Source organism: Chrysochloris asiatica, unplaced genomic scaffold, assembly GCF_000296735.1.
Source record: "Chrysochloris asiatica unplaced genomic scaffold, ChrAsi1.0 scaffold00317, whole genome shotgun sequence".
In the NCBI taxonomy this organism is placed as follows: domain Eukaryota; kingdom Metazoa; phylum Chordata; class Mammalia; order Afrosoricida; family Chrysochloridae; genus Chrysochloris; species Chrysochloris asiatica.
In genome coordinates this window covers 2642865-2658367 of record NW_006408835.1, presented here as the reverse complement: position 1 = coordinate 2658367, position 15503 = coordinate 2642865, and the positions used below count along the sequence as shown (strand labels likewise).

At 43.0% G+C, this 15503-nt stretch overlaps 1 protein-coding gene across 2 annotated transcripts in view; it reads left to right on the top strand.

The window, feature by feature from the left end:
* Window positions 1–15503, top strand: part of GRB10 (growth factor receptor-bound protein 10) — a 184188-nt gene that overhangs the window by 60711 nt on the left and 107974 nt on the right. For both annotated transcript variants that reach the window (XM_006875287.1, XM_006875286.1), the window contains exon 4: window positions 1107–1248. In XM_006875287.1, the coding sequence (XP_006875349.1) occupies window positions 1107–1248 (142 nt within the window). The remainder of the gene's footprint in view (window positions 1–1106; window positions 1249–15503) is intronic.

Genomic DNA, 15503 nt, shown 5'->3' with positions numbered 1-15503 from the left:
ACCGTAACTCAAAATCATCAATTCTTCTACGATCTTCCTTATGCACTGTCCAACTTTTGCATGCATATGAAGTTATTGAAAATACCATGGCTTGGGTCAGGTGCACCTTAGTACTCAAGCTGACATCTTTGCTCTTCAACATAACAATGGGCTAGTTGGCGAGAATCCTGACAGTGTATTTGTGGATCCCTGGTTTAGTCAAGTTTTAAACCTGTTGGTGCAGAGATACAGCCTGCATGAAGGGCTTATGTAGTGTTTTTCAATGGGGAAGGGAAGTACCAAGCCATGATATGGGCCTAGTACTGCAACTCCAATTCCCTTGAAATGGAGTCTACATGCTGCGCCCTGTGGCAGGCCTGATACGTATGTGGCAGAGCCGCCCCTGCTTAGGAAAACCCTGGAGATGTGGGCCAGCGCTGCCCTCTTGAAGGGGGAAGGATGGGGCAGTTGGTATTGTTTTTGCTCTGGCTTTGACCTTGATTTTCTGCTATTTTATAATTGTGTCTGGTCTGTCATTCTGTTGTATGGTTTGCTTAGTTGTCTGGGCGGTGGGTTTTGCATTCTAGGGAGGAGGGAGCCTGGGGGCTATGGAGCAAAGATAACTCAGGGTTCAGAAATGCCTCTCTGTTGTTGACTTGGGCACGGCAGACAGCCCTGAGGTAGTATCAGCATGATGTTTGGTGCTCTTGGGAAGACAAGTGCATAAAACATTTCTTTTCCAATTAATTCAGCATCAACAAGCTTTTTATATAAATATGTATCCACTCCACAACTCAGGTGAGGACACATGAAATCGCCTTTTGTCTTTTCCATTTGGTTAGATAAATGTTCACTTCAAGGTCATTGAAAATCAGTGTTCTCCTAAAAATGCCCTTCCACAACTTCTTCCCACATTATGTATTCATTGAACAGAACTCTGAGGCACTTGGAGCAAATGCCACTACACAGCATGCGATGTTCGTTGTCTCAGACTTGAGAGTACACACACAGTCCTTACTGCAAACTGTGCTGTTGTTCCAGTGGGCTTTAGTGATGGAGGAAATGTCCCCCTTCTAGGGGCCTGAGGATTGTAGCTTTTTACAAGTCTTTGTCTTCTTTCCTCCCAGGCGCCTTCAGGAAGAAGACCAGCAGTTTAGGACCTCGTCTCTGCCAGCCATTCCCAACCCCTTTCCTGAGCTCTGTGGTGCTAGGAGCTCCCCTGTGCTCTCACCAGGCTCCTTGCCTCCGAGCCAGTCCACAGCTAAGCAGGTGAGCACACCCATGGCCTGAGCACCAGCTGTTTGGCCAGGAGTCTGGACCGATATGCTGACTGACTGCCAACATTATAGGCTTTTTCCCCTATCGGTTCGGTTCTTGTTCAGTTCTTGCATTGTTGCTTCATAGGACTTTGTATTGGCCACACTCCCAGTTATGAAGGCACGGGCATATCTATGTTTCAGAAAGATTCGCAAAAAATGGTAAGGATTGGTTTCACGCTTACAGATTCATTGTAGTTCTCTGAAGGTATTTTACTACCAGAGCATCTTCACTGTCTGCATAAATGAGGGTGGTAGGCTCTTTGAATCCCTGAACATCAGTACATAGTACTGTAAGAGTTTCCAGCCTAGGTCGAGACTTTGAATATGGTCTAGCTTGCAGAGGAAGAGTTTTCGCTTAACCCAGAGCGTGATAGCTGCCTTTGCTTTTCTACTATGAGGTATATATTAATACTGTCATCATCCACATGTGAGCAAACAGAGGCTCTGGAGAATTTTACGTAACTTGTCCCAAGTCACCAAGTCAAATAGCCAGTGAGTCAACTCGCCAGGCTCCTGGGCTGGCAACCACAGTGGTTTCAGGCACTGGAGGTATTTCTATGTGTAGCTCATTTATTCCTCAAAGCCCTGAGTTAGGCACAGATACTTTCTCCAGTCTGCAACTAAGGAAACCGAGTCCAATTGTAAGTTGGAGCGGTGTGACATCTCCCAGTGTAAGTAATAGAGCCAGGGCTTGCCTCAGCATCAGCAGTAGAGTGGGAGGTGAGCTGCCGCAGTATCCAAGCTGGGGGTAACCTAGCAGGAGTTGTTGAACTGGCAGGTAATCAGTATACATTGTAGAGCTGCGAGTAACCTCAGCATTTTAACTTCTTAGTGCTGCTGTAACACACACACAAAAAAATTCTCTCAGTTTAAGAGGCTACAAGGCCAAATTCTCTGGTTCCTGGTATGGTGCTGTAGGATCAGCACTGGACTGCTAAACGCAAGGTTGGCAGTCAAACCCAGCAGCCGCTCTTAGGAAACCCTGTGTAGGGTCTCTGTGAGTTGTAGCTGACTTGACGACTCTTGGCAACAATATCTGAAGGATGGATTTCTCTTTGTCAGCACTGTCTCTTAACCCTTCTGTGTCTAGGTTCCTTGGTCATCTTCATGTGGTACAGCATCCCTCTTTCCTTTCTCTCTGCTTGCTTCTGTGCCTTCGAGTCCTGGGGAGCATTGTAGGAGCAGCACTGAACTGCTATCCCAAAGGTCAGCGGCCAAACCTCGCAGTGGCTCTTCGAAAACCCTCTGCAGGGTCACTGTGATTCAGAACCAACTTGTAGGCACTCAACAACAACAACGGCAATAACAATAACCTGTGCCTTACTGTGCTCTTTTATATCGCAAATGTATTTGTTTACAGACACATCCTACACTGGTGTAGCGCTGTGGGCTAATGCGTCAGAGTGCAAAGTGCAAAGTCCTTTGAACTGCAAGGTCAGTGGTTCAGGCTTGCCAACTGCTCCTATACAGGGTTGTTATGGGTCTGAATTGACTTGATGACACTTAACAACAACTCATTGAAGTGATCTTATTAACATATCAAAGAAATCCCTGTTTTCAAATAGGATTACATCCACAGGTTTAAGAGTGAGGATTTACCCTTAATTTGGGGGAGTACAATTCAATCTATGACACTAGGTGTCTGTGGTAGAACTGACAGTGATTTGTCATCAGTGGCCTAGCTGGGGGTGACCCATGATCTTAGTGCCTATAGTACTGTGCTCCCTGAGACCTTGGCTTCCTTTGATATGTACTATAAGAGTACTTTGTAAGTTTCTCTGTCTTTTCCACTAGTCATTCTCTTCAACCCCCTCACCCTCCCTTTTTCTTCCTACCTGTGTTACTCTCCAGCATGTTATGTTGCTATGCCAATGAGTCTTTTCTCTGCAATAGATCTGTCTACCTTGTGCACAGCAGGCTCTGCCCTCTTATGGGATAAACATTCCTTCTAATTTGAACCTGCTTCCTAGCGCGTCCACTGTTGGGAGCTCACAGCCAGAGCAGGCTGCTTGGTGGCACGATCAAAACTTAGCTGGTGAGGTCAACGTGCTTTGTGAGGAAGCCAGCACTGGTGGGGCCCAGGCACTGGTCACATGCTTACACCCATTTGGGCTGTCTACCTCCCTGGTGACCTTAACATCAAATAAGAATCTAAACAACCAGTCTGTGGACTTGTCATTGAAGTTGTTTACTAAGTTACCCTAAAATAAAACCATGAAAATATTATCTGGCCCTCTCAGCAGTACGGACAAAAAAAAAAAAAAAATTGGCTTCTACCCCCATGCGCCATACACTCCTGACTTTGTAAGCAGACCAAAGAAACCTTGGGGTTTTGCCTGCTGGTAGTTTTCTTGGGATCAGAGTCCATTCCTCGTGATAATTCAACTGTGCTATAGAGTTTCTGTTGACTGAATGCTCAAAGGCTACAAGGACACGCACGAGCAAAAGGATTATTAGCACAAAGAACTTAGAGAAAATCATTGTTCTTTTTGATTTATGTATTTGCATGCTAAGCTTTGCATTGTATCCCCCCAAATTATGTTATAAATCTCTACCTGTACTTTGAACATGTTACCAAGAAGGTCCCTGGAAAAGGACAGCCTACTTAGCAAAGTGGAGGCTCAGCATAAAAAAGGAAGAAGACCCTCAGTGAGGTGCATGACATAGGCTGCAACAGTGGGTTCACACATTAAAAAAGAAAAAGAAAGAATTGTGAGGCTGGTGCAGGGCCAGCACTGTTTTGTTTTGTGAGTCAGAACAGACTCGACAACACTTAACAACAACAACACAAAGGAAACTTCTTCCCCTAGAGTTGGCCCTATAAATTTGGACATCTAGCATCCTAAATGAAATTCTGTTTGCTAAAGCCACCCATTAGTGGTATTTCTGCTTTAGCAGTGGTAGACATGACATTGTTTGAAGGGTGTAGTTCTTTAGCTACAGCAGGCTCTTGCTCCAGTCTCATGCTACGGGCAATGATTGACACAGCCCCCAGACAGCTGTGGAGACGTGGGGATTTAGGAAAATATTGGGAAGTTCAGTCATTCAAGAGGGAGCATATATGATCAAGACCAAATGGGACTGAAGGAAGAAGTCCCAGCTGCACTGAAGGCATTGGTGAAAAACAAGACTCCAGGAATTGACAGAATACAAGTAAAAATCTTTAACAAACTGATGAAGCACTACCGTCCCTCACTCATCTATGCCAAGAAATTTGGAAGACAGCTACCTGGCCAACCAATTGGAAGAGATCCATATGTATGCCTATTCCAAAGAGGCGACCCAACAGAATGCAGAAATCATCTAACAGTATCATTAATAACATATACAAGTCAAACTCTTCAGAAGATAACTTAAAAATGGCTGCAGCAGTACATCAACAGAGAACTGCCAGAAATTCAAGCTGGATCTGTAAGAGGACGTGAAACTAGGGATATCATTGCTGATGTCAGATGGCTGAAAGCTGAGAATACCAGAAAGATTTTTACCTGTGCTTTATTGACTGTGCAAAGACTTTGAACTGTGTGGATCATAACAAGCTATGGATAACATTGCAAAGAATAGGCGTTCTAGAGTATTTAATTGTGCCCAAAAAGAACCTGTACATAGACCAAGAGAATAGAGCAAGGGAACACTGAATGACTTAAAATCAAGTAAGGTGTCTGCCTGGTCTTGTTCTTTCACTATACTTACTCAGTATATAAGGAGCTCTGGTAGTGTAGTGGTTATGAATTGGGCTGTGGATCTAAAGGTCAGCAGTTCGAAACTGCCCGCTGCTCCATGGGAGAAAGATGAGGCTTTCTGCTCCCGTAAAGATTTAGAGCCTCAGAAACCCTGTACAGGGTTGCTGTGAGTCAGAACCGACTCCACAACACATAACAACAACTCAGTATATAATCCAAGAAGCTGGATTATATGAAGAAAAATATGGCATCAGGATTAAAGGAAGACTCATTAACAACCTGCCGTATACAGATGATACAACCTTGCTTGCTAAAAGTGAAGAGGACTTAAAAATATTTACTGATGAAGATCCAAGGCCACAGCCTTTAGTGTGGATTGCATGTCAGTGTAAATAAAATGAAAGTCCTCATAGCTGGACCAATAAAACATCATGATAAATGGAGAAAAGATTGACGTTGTCAAAGACTTCATTTTGCTTAGGTGCACAATCAACATTCATGGAAGCAGCAATCAAGAAATCAAACAACATATTGCATTAGGCATACCTGCTACACAAGACCTCTTTAAAGCATTTAAGAGCAAAGCTGTCAACCTCAGGACTAAAGTGCACCTGACCCAGCTTTGGCATTGGTATTGATTCATATGCATGTGAAAGCTGTACAGTGACTAAGGAAGACCACAGAAGAATTGAAGCATTTTGAGTTGTGGTGATGGAGAATATTGAAGGTATCATTGACTGGCAGAAGAACAAATGGGTCTTTGTTGGAAAAAGTACAGCCAGAGTGCTCCTTAGAAGCTAGGACGATGAGATTTTGTTTCTCATACTTCAGACATGTTTTCAGGAAGGATCAGATCTTGGAGAAAGACATCATGCTTGGTAAAGTAGAGTATCAGTGAAAAAGAGGACGACCCCAATAAGCTAGATTGGCACAGTGGCAGCAGCAGTGGGCTTATGTGTAGCAATTGTGAGGATGGCGCAGGACTAGGTAATGTGTTCTGATGTATATGGGATTGCTCTGAGTCAGAACCAGTTTGATGGCACCTCATAACAACATGGTGTGCAAAAAGCCAGCCTGGTGGCACAATGGTTCCCTGATTGGCGGAGAAAGATGGTGCGTTGTGCCATGAAGATTACATCCATGGAAACCCTATGAGGCAGTTCTATTCTGTCCTGCAAGATCTCTGTTGGTTGGAATCGAGGTAAAACTTATAGTTTTGGTGTGCTAAATAGTTTGGGCTCGACTTCTTGCCTGAGGAACTAGAAGTCTGATCATTATTTTTCCTTGTATTCAAAGAGGAAATAGCATTTAAAACTTCTATCGGGAGTTCAGAAGTAGTGTAAAAAGAGCTGAAGTATGTTCCATGTGTTGTGCCTGCATAAAGGTAACTCTTGGACCAGGAAAAACTCAGCCCATAATAAAAAGGAAGTGTGGCATGTCCTTGGGAGGCACTGGGGACAGTGGAGGGTCTCAGAGCCTCTTCAGTCACTTTGTGATGTTCATTAGTAAGAGGGGTTGTGATGACAGAGGAATTCACATCCATGTCAAAGGAAAAAGCATTCTCGTCCAACACCCTACTTTCAAGAAACAGAAACTTCAGCTATCTAAGCTGAAGCCAGAGTGAAGTGTTTTGAGGTTAACAGTGAGGTTGTTGTTGTTGTTAAGTGCCTTTAAGTCGATTCTGGCCCATAGCGACCCTGTGTAGGGTTTCCAAGGAGCAGTTGGTGAGCTTGAACCACCGACCTTGCAGTTCAAATGACTTCGCAGTCTGACACCTTAGCCCACAGAGCCACATCAGGACTTCAACAGTAAAGTTAAAGGTAGTTAATTCCAGCAAAAATCATCATCAAATCTTCCATCGTTGCCCAATATCTTCTGTACGAGAGGTCCAGGAGGAAGTGATGCTACCTGGCAGGCTCCAAGTTCTCTTACACTGACCAGCCCCCAGCCCCTCACATCCTTGCTGTACTACCAATTGCTGTCGCCTCAGTTAAGGATATGCATGGGGCTTGCCTGAGTTGGTGCAGTCTTCGTGGTAAGGGGGACTGCTGTATTTTATCCAGCCACCAGGCTGGGGAAGATTTAAACATGTGAAAAGGAACAGATTATGCTCTTTGGTGGAGGCACGTGATGACCCACCTGTCCCTTGACACCTGGCTGAACTCGGTACACTTTGAACTTGTAGGCCAACACCCTTGCCAGGTAGATAGTGACCTACATGTATATCACCTTGGTTTACATTGATTCAGGAAGACTGTGGCTGGCCTATGTATAGCAACATAATGTGTGCTTTGCCATAGCATAGGTTTAGCACAAGTTCCTGGCCCACTGGTGTTCATAGATGGCTTGTAGGATCTAGTATTCAAAGGAACTCAACCTTTTCAAGAATGATGGCCCAAGTCTTAGAGGGATTTCATTTTATAGGATTTAGAAATGTAGTTTTGAACAGACATATAGACAGGTCTCAAGTAAAAGATGAGGTATGGATGCATTGCCGTTTGTGAGACAGAAAGGTTATATTGATTAAAAATTCCCTTTGTGTCTAATGTTCAAAATGTCTTTCCAGAAAAGCTAGTTTAACCTCTCTACACCAACAAAAGTGGTTTTCTTCTTGAATGCTGCTGTCCTTGGACCCAGAGCTCATCCCAGTGTAGGGAACAGCTGTTCCGAGGCCTAGACAAGAAGAAACGAGAAAATGGTTAAAGATGGTTTGAGACACGTGGTACAGTTTCTTAACCACACACATGGATGAGGGGATTCTCCTGTTCTGTTCAGATCCAGAGGATAAAACAAGAGCCTGAGAGAGTTGCAGGAAGATGCATTTTGGTAAATACAGGGGAAACAGGCTGCCTCCAGATACCTCAGGTTCTATCCCTGGGCTTTTCCAGTGGAGTTTTGAACTTCAGTCTGAGAATTGCTCTTGCCACCTCCCCAGCTCTTCTCTGTCTCCTCTTCTCAGTGCCTTCAGAACATGGCCTGGATCCTCTCCTTTGTGTCGTCTCACCCTCAGAGGAGCCCCGTAAAGGAAAAGTGCTTTGTGAATGAAGGATTGGAAAGTTAATGACTCAGAGAGTGAACATAGAATCAAGAGATTGGGAGGCCCCAGTCATAGGTAAATGTGTTCTATCTCACAGAATTTCTGTCCTGTCTGCCAGCTGCAGCTGTTAAGGCCTCAATCCCACCTTGAGTGCTTGGAAAGGCTTGGTGGAAAACAAAGAGACCAGCTGAAATGTCGAATGGGAAATAGAAAAACTGAGCTCTCGTGTGTACACTCACCTGGTAGCCTATGAAGCCAAGAACAAACCGTAGTTTGAGAAGGCTGGCTTGTAAAGCAGGTGTGCAGAAATGCCGAGAGGCGGAGGTGGCTGTGGCCCAGGAGTGGAGCGCTGGTAAGGAATAAGCCTAGTCGTGTTCCATCTTTATGATTGTTTGAGGGGACTGCCACTGTAATCTGTAGTATTTTCTTTAGCTGATTTTCAGAAGTCAGTCGGCAAGCCTTTTTTCCTAATCTGTCTTATTTTGAAAGCTGTTCTAAAATCATTTCAGTGTTGTAACCACGCACAAACCTCCACTGATGGTGGTGGCCTGGTCTCCTGCATTTTGTTTCAAAGTGCCATCGAGTCAGTTCTGACTCATAGTAACCAACCCTGTTTAGGGTTTCCTAGGAGCACCTGGTGGGTTTGAACCGCCAACCTTATGATTAGCAATCCTGTTATCTTATCCTACCGCACCATATTTGTAAATGCTACATTTTCTGTTTTCTTTATAGGTCATAACAGTAGAATCTGGGCCTAATGCCTATTTCATCCAAGTGTAGGACACTTTGAAGAGGCGTTGACAAGATGCAGAGTATAGAGTAGTCACGGGTCTAGAACAGGGCAAAGGGGCCAGAAAGAGCAGAGCTCAGAGCCCAGGCAAGGCACATGAGATAACATGAGATAACAGCATCGCTTAAACTATTACTCCGTCTGTCCTTCTCACTGCCTCTTTTCTGTTGTAAGACAAAAGTGTGAGCTGCTGCCTTCTCACACCCACAACAGGCTGCATTCTGCTCCCACCATCCATATAAATAATCCCAAGTCCTCTGGCTGGGCCTGGAACGGCCCATTCTCATGATGGGAGCTGTGGCCTCTCTCCTTAAAGAGCCTCTTCTCAGCTTCCTGCTGCTTTTCTCATGGCCTGTTAGCTGTGTTCTGTGTACTGTGCCCTATTCACCAGCCACCCTCAGTGTAGCACACTCAGTGTTTCTTCGTGCTGCCCTCCGCCCTGGAAGGAGCTGGTTCTCCTATGCCTGTGGTGGTCTCTCAGCTGTTCCTGCTCCAGGATCTGTCGGCTGCCATTTCCACATGGCTGGCCCATTGATGCACACCAAACCCCACTCTCAGCCCTCTTGCTTCAGCCTTCCTGCCCTCATCTTGGTTCCTCCTCTTCTGGAATTTGGCAAAGGGGATCAGCCTTAATGTCTGCCTTCCTGTATTTGACCACCTGCAACCAGCTAGTCAAATTGTTTCCCTGGAAAACTTTCTAGAGAAAGCCTTCAAGACATCCTTGCTTGCTTGGTTGTTGTTTTTTTTCTTTTAGTTGTACTATTATGCGTAGTGGTTGGGAGTCCGGCAGCTAACCTCAATGTCAGCAATTCGAAACTACCAATCGTTCCATGGGAGAAAGATGAGGCTTTCTGCTTCCACAAAGATGAATAGCCTCAGAAACACTATACAGGATCGTATGAGTCAGAACCGACTCCACAACACGCAACCACCACCATTTTGCAAGGGCACGTTGAATTATAATCTTTCTGATGGTAGCTTCCCTAGGGTCAGATAACAATGAGCCCATCAAAAACTAAATGTTTACATGCAGGTCATGAGGGGCTGAAACATCAAGTCTATTGTCTTCCCAGTATACCTCAGTAACACTAAATAAACAGATGTGTCTCACTAAACAGAAGCAAGCTTTCATATAACAATTTATGATTTATGAGGGGATTTTGTTATGGGGCTTAGCCACTGTTAAAGGACAAACATTCTTTCAAGCTGTGATCCTGTACTCTGGGAACACTCTGTTCAGCACCTGATCTCCTGACGCTCCTCTGGGTACAATCCTGTGTCTGGTAGGCTCTGGAGAGAGGATGTGGACATGGTGGATGGAGTCTGCCTTCAACCATAGTCTGGGAAGGGAGAGAGGCAGGCTAACAAATCAAGTATCGCACAGCTGATGAGTTCAGCCTTAGAAATGTGTGCAGGAACCAGAGAAGCCCAGAGAGACTGTAAGGAACCCTGGGTTGCGTGTCAAGAAGTTTTGGGTGTGCTTTAGCTGTTTGGGTCTAAATGCTGCTGCAGTGTGTTCCTCTCTGAGAGCTGCTTGGCTGGGCCCCTCTCTCCACCCTCCTAGACTCGAGTTATTTCTAATGGAGTGGTGTGTGGCTCTGTCAGTTTTCAATCTTTCTTTCTCATTGTTGACTTGGCTGAGCACGCTGCAGCTCTGTTTCTTGGCGTCTCAGTGTGCTTGGTAGACTCCAAGTTACTTGAACTGTGACAGAGAAATCTGTGGGCCTGGGTTGATAAGTTAAGAGACGTTTGTATACTCCATTGTCTACTTAGAAATTCACATTTCATGATGGTTTCAGAGGATGTGAAAAATCCTTCAGGAAGAAAAACCGCCCTATAGTTAAGTTAGCCTTAGTTTCCTCAGAAGTTTTTGATCATGGAATTCACTTTGGAAAAGGCTTCTAAATTTTTCATGATCTTTTAAAAACACTAAATACTACTCGCCCTTCATTTTTCAGACTTTTCTGGCAATATTGCTAATGCCAAGATCTCCTAGAACCCTCTGAGAATCTTCCTTCAAAGCCCCAAGGTGACACATCACCGTGTTCTGTGTTTGCACATGAACCAGTGACGTAATTGAAACAGGAAGCTGTGGCCTGGAACATTCACTTGTTCAGCCAAATGTGAGACAGTGAATTGTCTCAGGCATCTTGTGTGAAACTCCAAACATTCTTGTTTCTCTGGAATATAAATATCTTTTTAAATATAAATTCTCTAATCTTGAGAGGGCTAAAACCAATCTTGCATTGCAGCACTGAATGTTTTTGGATATTTGTACCTGCCAGGAGCGTTGGAAAAGTGAGATCTTAAGCTGCCTCTGTCTTCAACAGTAGGAATCAGCCATATTTCTGTCGTGCCTCACTCGTGTGCCAGTGCATATGTGCTGGGTCCTGCGAACAGCTTTTAGGGATCCATGCAAGGTGGCTCAGATAGGGTTACATATTTTGCTAGAAACAAGAAATCATTTTCCTTGGCAAATTAATATGCTAACTCTTTTTGCCAATTTAACTTTAAATTTCATGAGGGAAAAGGTAAGTAACTAGAAGATAAACTTTCCTCATTTATCTACATAACAGCTTCCTGTGATAAATGAGTTTGATTAGATACTCATTTTCTTGTTCTTCTTGTTGTCTTTTGTACTTGTTTTTGAAACCACTAGTTACCATCTATGCTTGTAGAAGAAACGTGTGCATCCATTGAAGATAGAATCATTGCCTTTACACCACTTACCAGTCATGGAGGAGCTTTTGTTCTATTATGGTGGTGGTGGTTTGTGTGCCGCACAGTTGGTTCTGATCCATAGCGACACTGTTTAGGTTTTCTAAGGCTGAAAATCTTATGGGAGCCGAAAGCCTCATTTTCTCTCCCACAGAACCACTGATAGTTTTAGACTGCTGACCTTGAGATTAGTAGCCTGACTCGTAAGCACTACACTATCAGAGCTCCTTCATGAGCCACTCACTCATCTGTGAGTTCGTCATAATGTAGCAAGTTGTGTGTTGCTGTGATGCTGGAAGCTGTGCCACCAGTATTTCAACTGTCAGCAGTGTCTTCCACGGTGAACACGTTTCAGTAGAGCTTTCAGACTAAGATGAGGAAGAAAGAGCATGGGGCCACATCTGAACCGATAGCCTTTGACAGCTTTCTGAATCTAGCACAATATTGTCTGGAATAGTGCCAGAAAGTGAGCGCCTCACGCTGGAAGGCACTTAGAATACAACTGGTGAAGGCCTACCTGCTCAAAATAAAGTTGACCGTAATGATGTGAATGGAGTAAAGCCTTCAGGACCTTCAGAACTAATGGGGCACAGCTCAAAAAGGGGGGAAAAACCAAACAAACAAGTGCAAACGTTCATTAATAACCGGAACATGGTGCATACGAAGAATGAATCTAGGAAAATTAGAAGTTGTCAAAAAATGAAATGGAACACATAAAGATTGATATGTAAGGCATTAGTGAGCTGAGATGGACTGATACTGACCATTTTGAGTTGGACAGTCATATGGTTTATTATGGGAATGACGTCAAATTTGTCATCAACAAGAGCCATTTCAACATCAGTCTTGAAGTACAGTGCTAACTGTGATAGCGTAATATCCGTACACCTACTAGGAATTGTAGTCAATACCATTACTATTCAAATTTACACACCAATGCTAAAGTCAGTGATGATGAAATTGTAGAATTGTACCAATTTCTTCAGTTTGAAATTAATCAGACATGCAATCAAGATGTATTGTTCATTACGGATGATTGAAATGCGATAAAGTTGAAAACAAAAAGGAGAGATCAGTAGTTGGAAAATACGGCCTTGGTTACAGAAGCGATGTTAGAGATCACAAGATAGAATTTTGCAAGACCAATGAATTATTCATTGCAAATACCTTTTTTCAACAGCTGTATTCCATCAGATGGGCCCACATGTATGGTCTCAATGAAAGGCTATTATATACATGGACTTCACCAGAAGTACACAGGAATAAAATTGACTACATTTGCAGGAAGAGATGATAGAGTTGCTCAGTATCAGCCAAACAAGGCCAAGGGCAAAGAGTGGAACAGACCATCAGTTGCTCATATCCAAGATCAAGATGAGACTGAAGAAAATTAAAACAAGTTCATGACAGCCAAAATATGACCTTGGGTATATTTCCCACTTGAATTTAGAAACCACCTGAGGAATAGATTTGATGCATAAGATACTAACACTTGAAGACCAGAAGAATTGTGTGATGACATCAAGAACATCATTCATGAAGAAAGCAAAAGATTATTTAAGAACACAGGAAAGAATAAAAGACCGAAACTGACATCAGAAGAGACTCTGGAACTTGTTCTTGAGTGTAGGGAAAGTAAAGCAACTGGAAGAAATGAGGAAGAGCTGAATAGAAGATTCCAAAGGGCAGCTCAAGAAGACAAAGTATTATAATGAAATGTACAAAGGCCTAGAGTCAGAAAACCAAATTGGAAGACTATGCTCAACATTTCTCAAGCTGAAAGAACAAATAAAAATTAAAGCCTCTGGTTGCAATATTGAAGGGTTCTGGTTACAAAATATTGAATGATGCAGACAGCATAAAAAGAAGATGAAGTGAATCTACACATTCATTGTACTAAAAGGATTGGGCAGTGCTCAACTATGTCAAGAGGAAGCATATGATCAAGAACCAATGGTACTGATGGCAGAAGTCCAAGCAGCACTGAAGGTATTGGCCAAAAGGCTCCAGGGATTGATGGAATGCAGATTGAAGTATTTGAACAAACTGATGTAGCTCCGGAGGCACTCACCAATCTATGCCAGATAGTTTGGAAGACAGTTACCTAGCCAACAGATGGGAAGAGATCCATATTTGTACTCATTCCAAAGAGAGGTGACTCAATAGAATACACAGATCTTTGAACAGTATTAATATACATGCAAGTAAAATTTTGCTGATGATAATTCAAAAGTGGTTACAGTAGTACACTGACAGGGAACTGCCAGAAATTCCAGCTGCATTTAGAATTTGGAAAGAGGGATGTCATCCTGATGTTAGGTGGATCTTGATTGATAGCATAGAATGCCAGAAAGACATTTACTTGTGCTTTATTGTGTATGCAAAGGCATTCAACTGTGTAGATAACAATAAACTATGGGTAACATTGTGAATAATGGATATTCCAGAACACTTAATTATGCTCATGAGAAATCTGTATATGTACCAAGAAGCAGTGGTTCAAACAGAATGAGGGAATACTAGACAATTACAAATCAGGAAAGATGTGTGCCACAGTTGCATCCCGTCACAGTACTTAATTTAATTTGTATGGTGAGCATATAATCCAAGAAGCTAGATTATATGAAGAAGAGTGTGGTATCAGGATTGGAGGAAGACTCATTAACAACCTGTGATATGCTGATGATACAACCTTGCTTGCTAAAAGCAAGAAGGATTTAATTTAGTTACTGATGAAGATTAAAGACTATAGCCTTCAGTATGGATTGCACCTTAGTTATAAAGAAAACAAAGTTCCTCATAACTGGACCAATAGATAACATCGTGATAAATGAAAAGAAGATTGAAATTGTCGAAGACTTCATTTTGTGTAGATCCACAAATCAATGCTAATGGGAATGGCCTTCAAGAAATTAGGCAACATATTGCATTAGGCAAAGCTCTGCTGAAAACCTCTTTAAAGTGTTAAAGGGCAAACATGTCAGTTTGAAGACTGTGGTGAGCCTTGCATGCATTTGAACGTTGGACAGTGAATAAAGCAGACCATAAAAGAATAAGTGCATTTGAGTTCTGGTGTTGGGGAGGAATATTGAAAGTACCGTGATAAACAGTCTGGTGGTTGGTATGAACTAGGCAGACCTCCAACAAGATGGATTATTACATGACAGCGACATTGAGCAATAAGCATAGCAATTGTGATAATGGCAAAGGACAAGACAGTGTTTCATTCTGTTGTGCATAGAATTACTGAAGTCAGAACCTACTCAGAGGCATCTAACAACAACAAATGTATCAAGTCCTCATGGTTAAAAGGTTTGAAATCGCAAGTTTGCAAAGTGCTTGTGTAGAGGCTTTTTGAGTCTTGGTTGAGGATGTTTCAGGCTTTGACCATTTCTGCTTTTCATCTTGAGTGTTAACCACAAAGCCCTTTTAATATACTTGGCAACATTAATTAGAACTTGTCCTTTTTTGGTTCTGTAGAACAGAGGACTGCTAACCACAAGATCAGTGGTTCAAACCCTCACTCCTGCTCATCTTAAACGCTATGCAGGGTCGCTGTGATTCAGAACCAATTCTCTTACACTTAGCAACAACAATCAGAACTTGAGCCCTGATGTGACACTGTAGGATAAGCACCGAACTGCTAACCACAAAGTCCACTGTTTGAGCCTACCAGTGGCTCTTGGAAACCCGATATAGGGTTGCTAGCAATCAGAACCAAATAAATTACACAAAACAATAATAGTCAGGAGCCGGGGTGCTTGGGTGGTCCAAATGATTTATGTGCCTAGCTGCTAATGAAAGATTGGCGATTAGAGTTCCCCTAGTGACCTCAAATGAAAGATCCGATGATTAACTTTTGAAGAATTAGCCATTGGAAACCCTATGGGCACAGTACTACTATTATTATTTTTCTAAATTGTGAACTGAGTCATAGTTTACATGGGAAAACATTAGCTTTACACCATTATTTTATT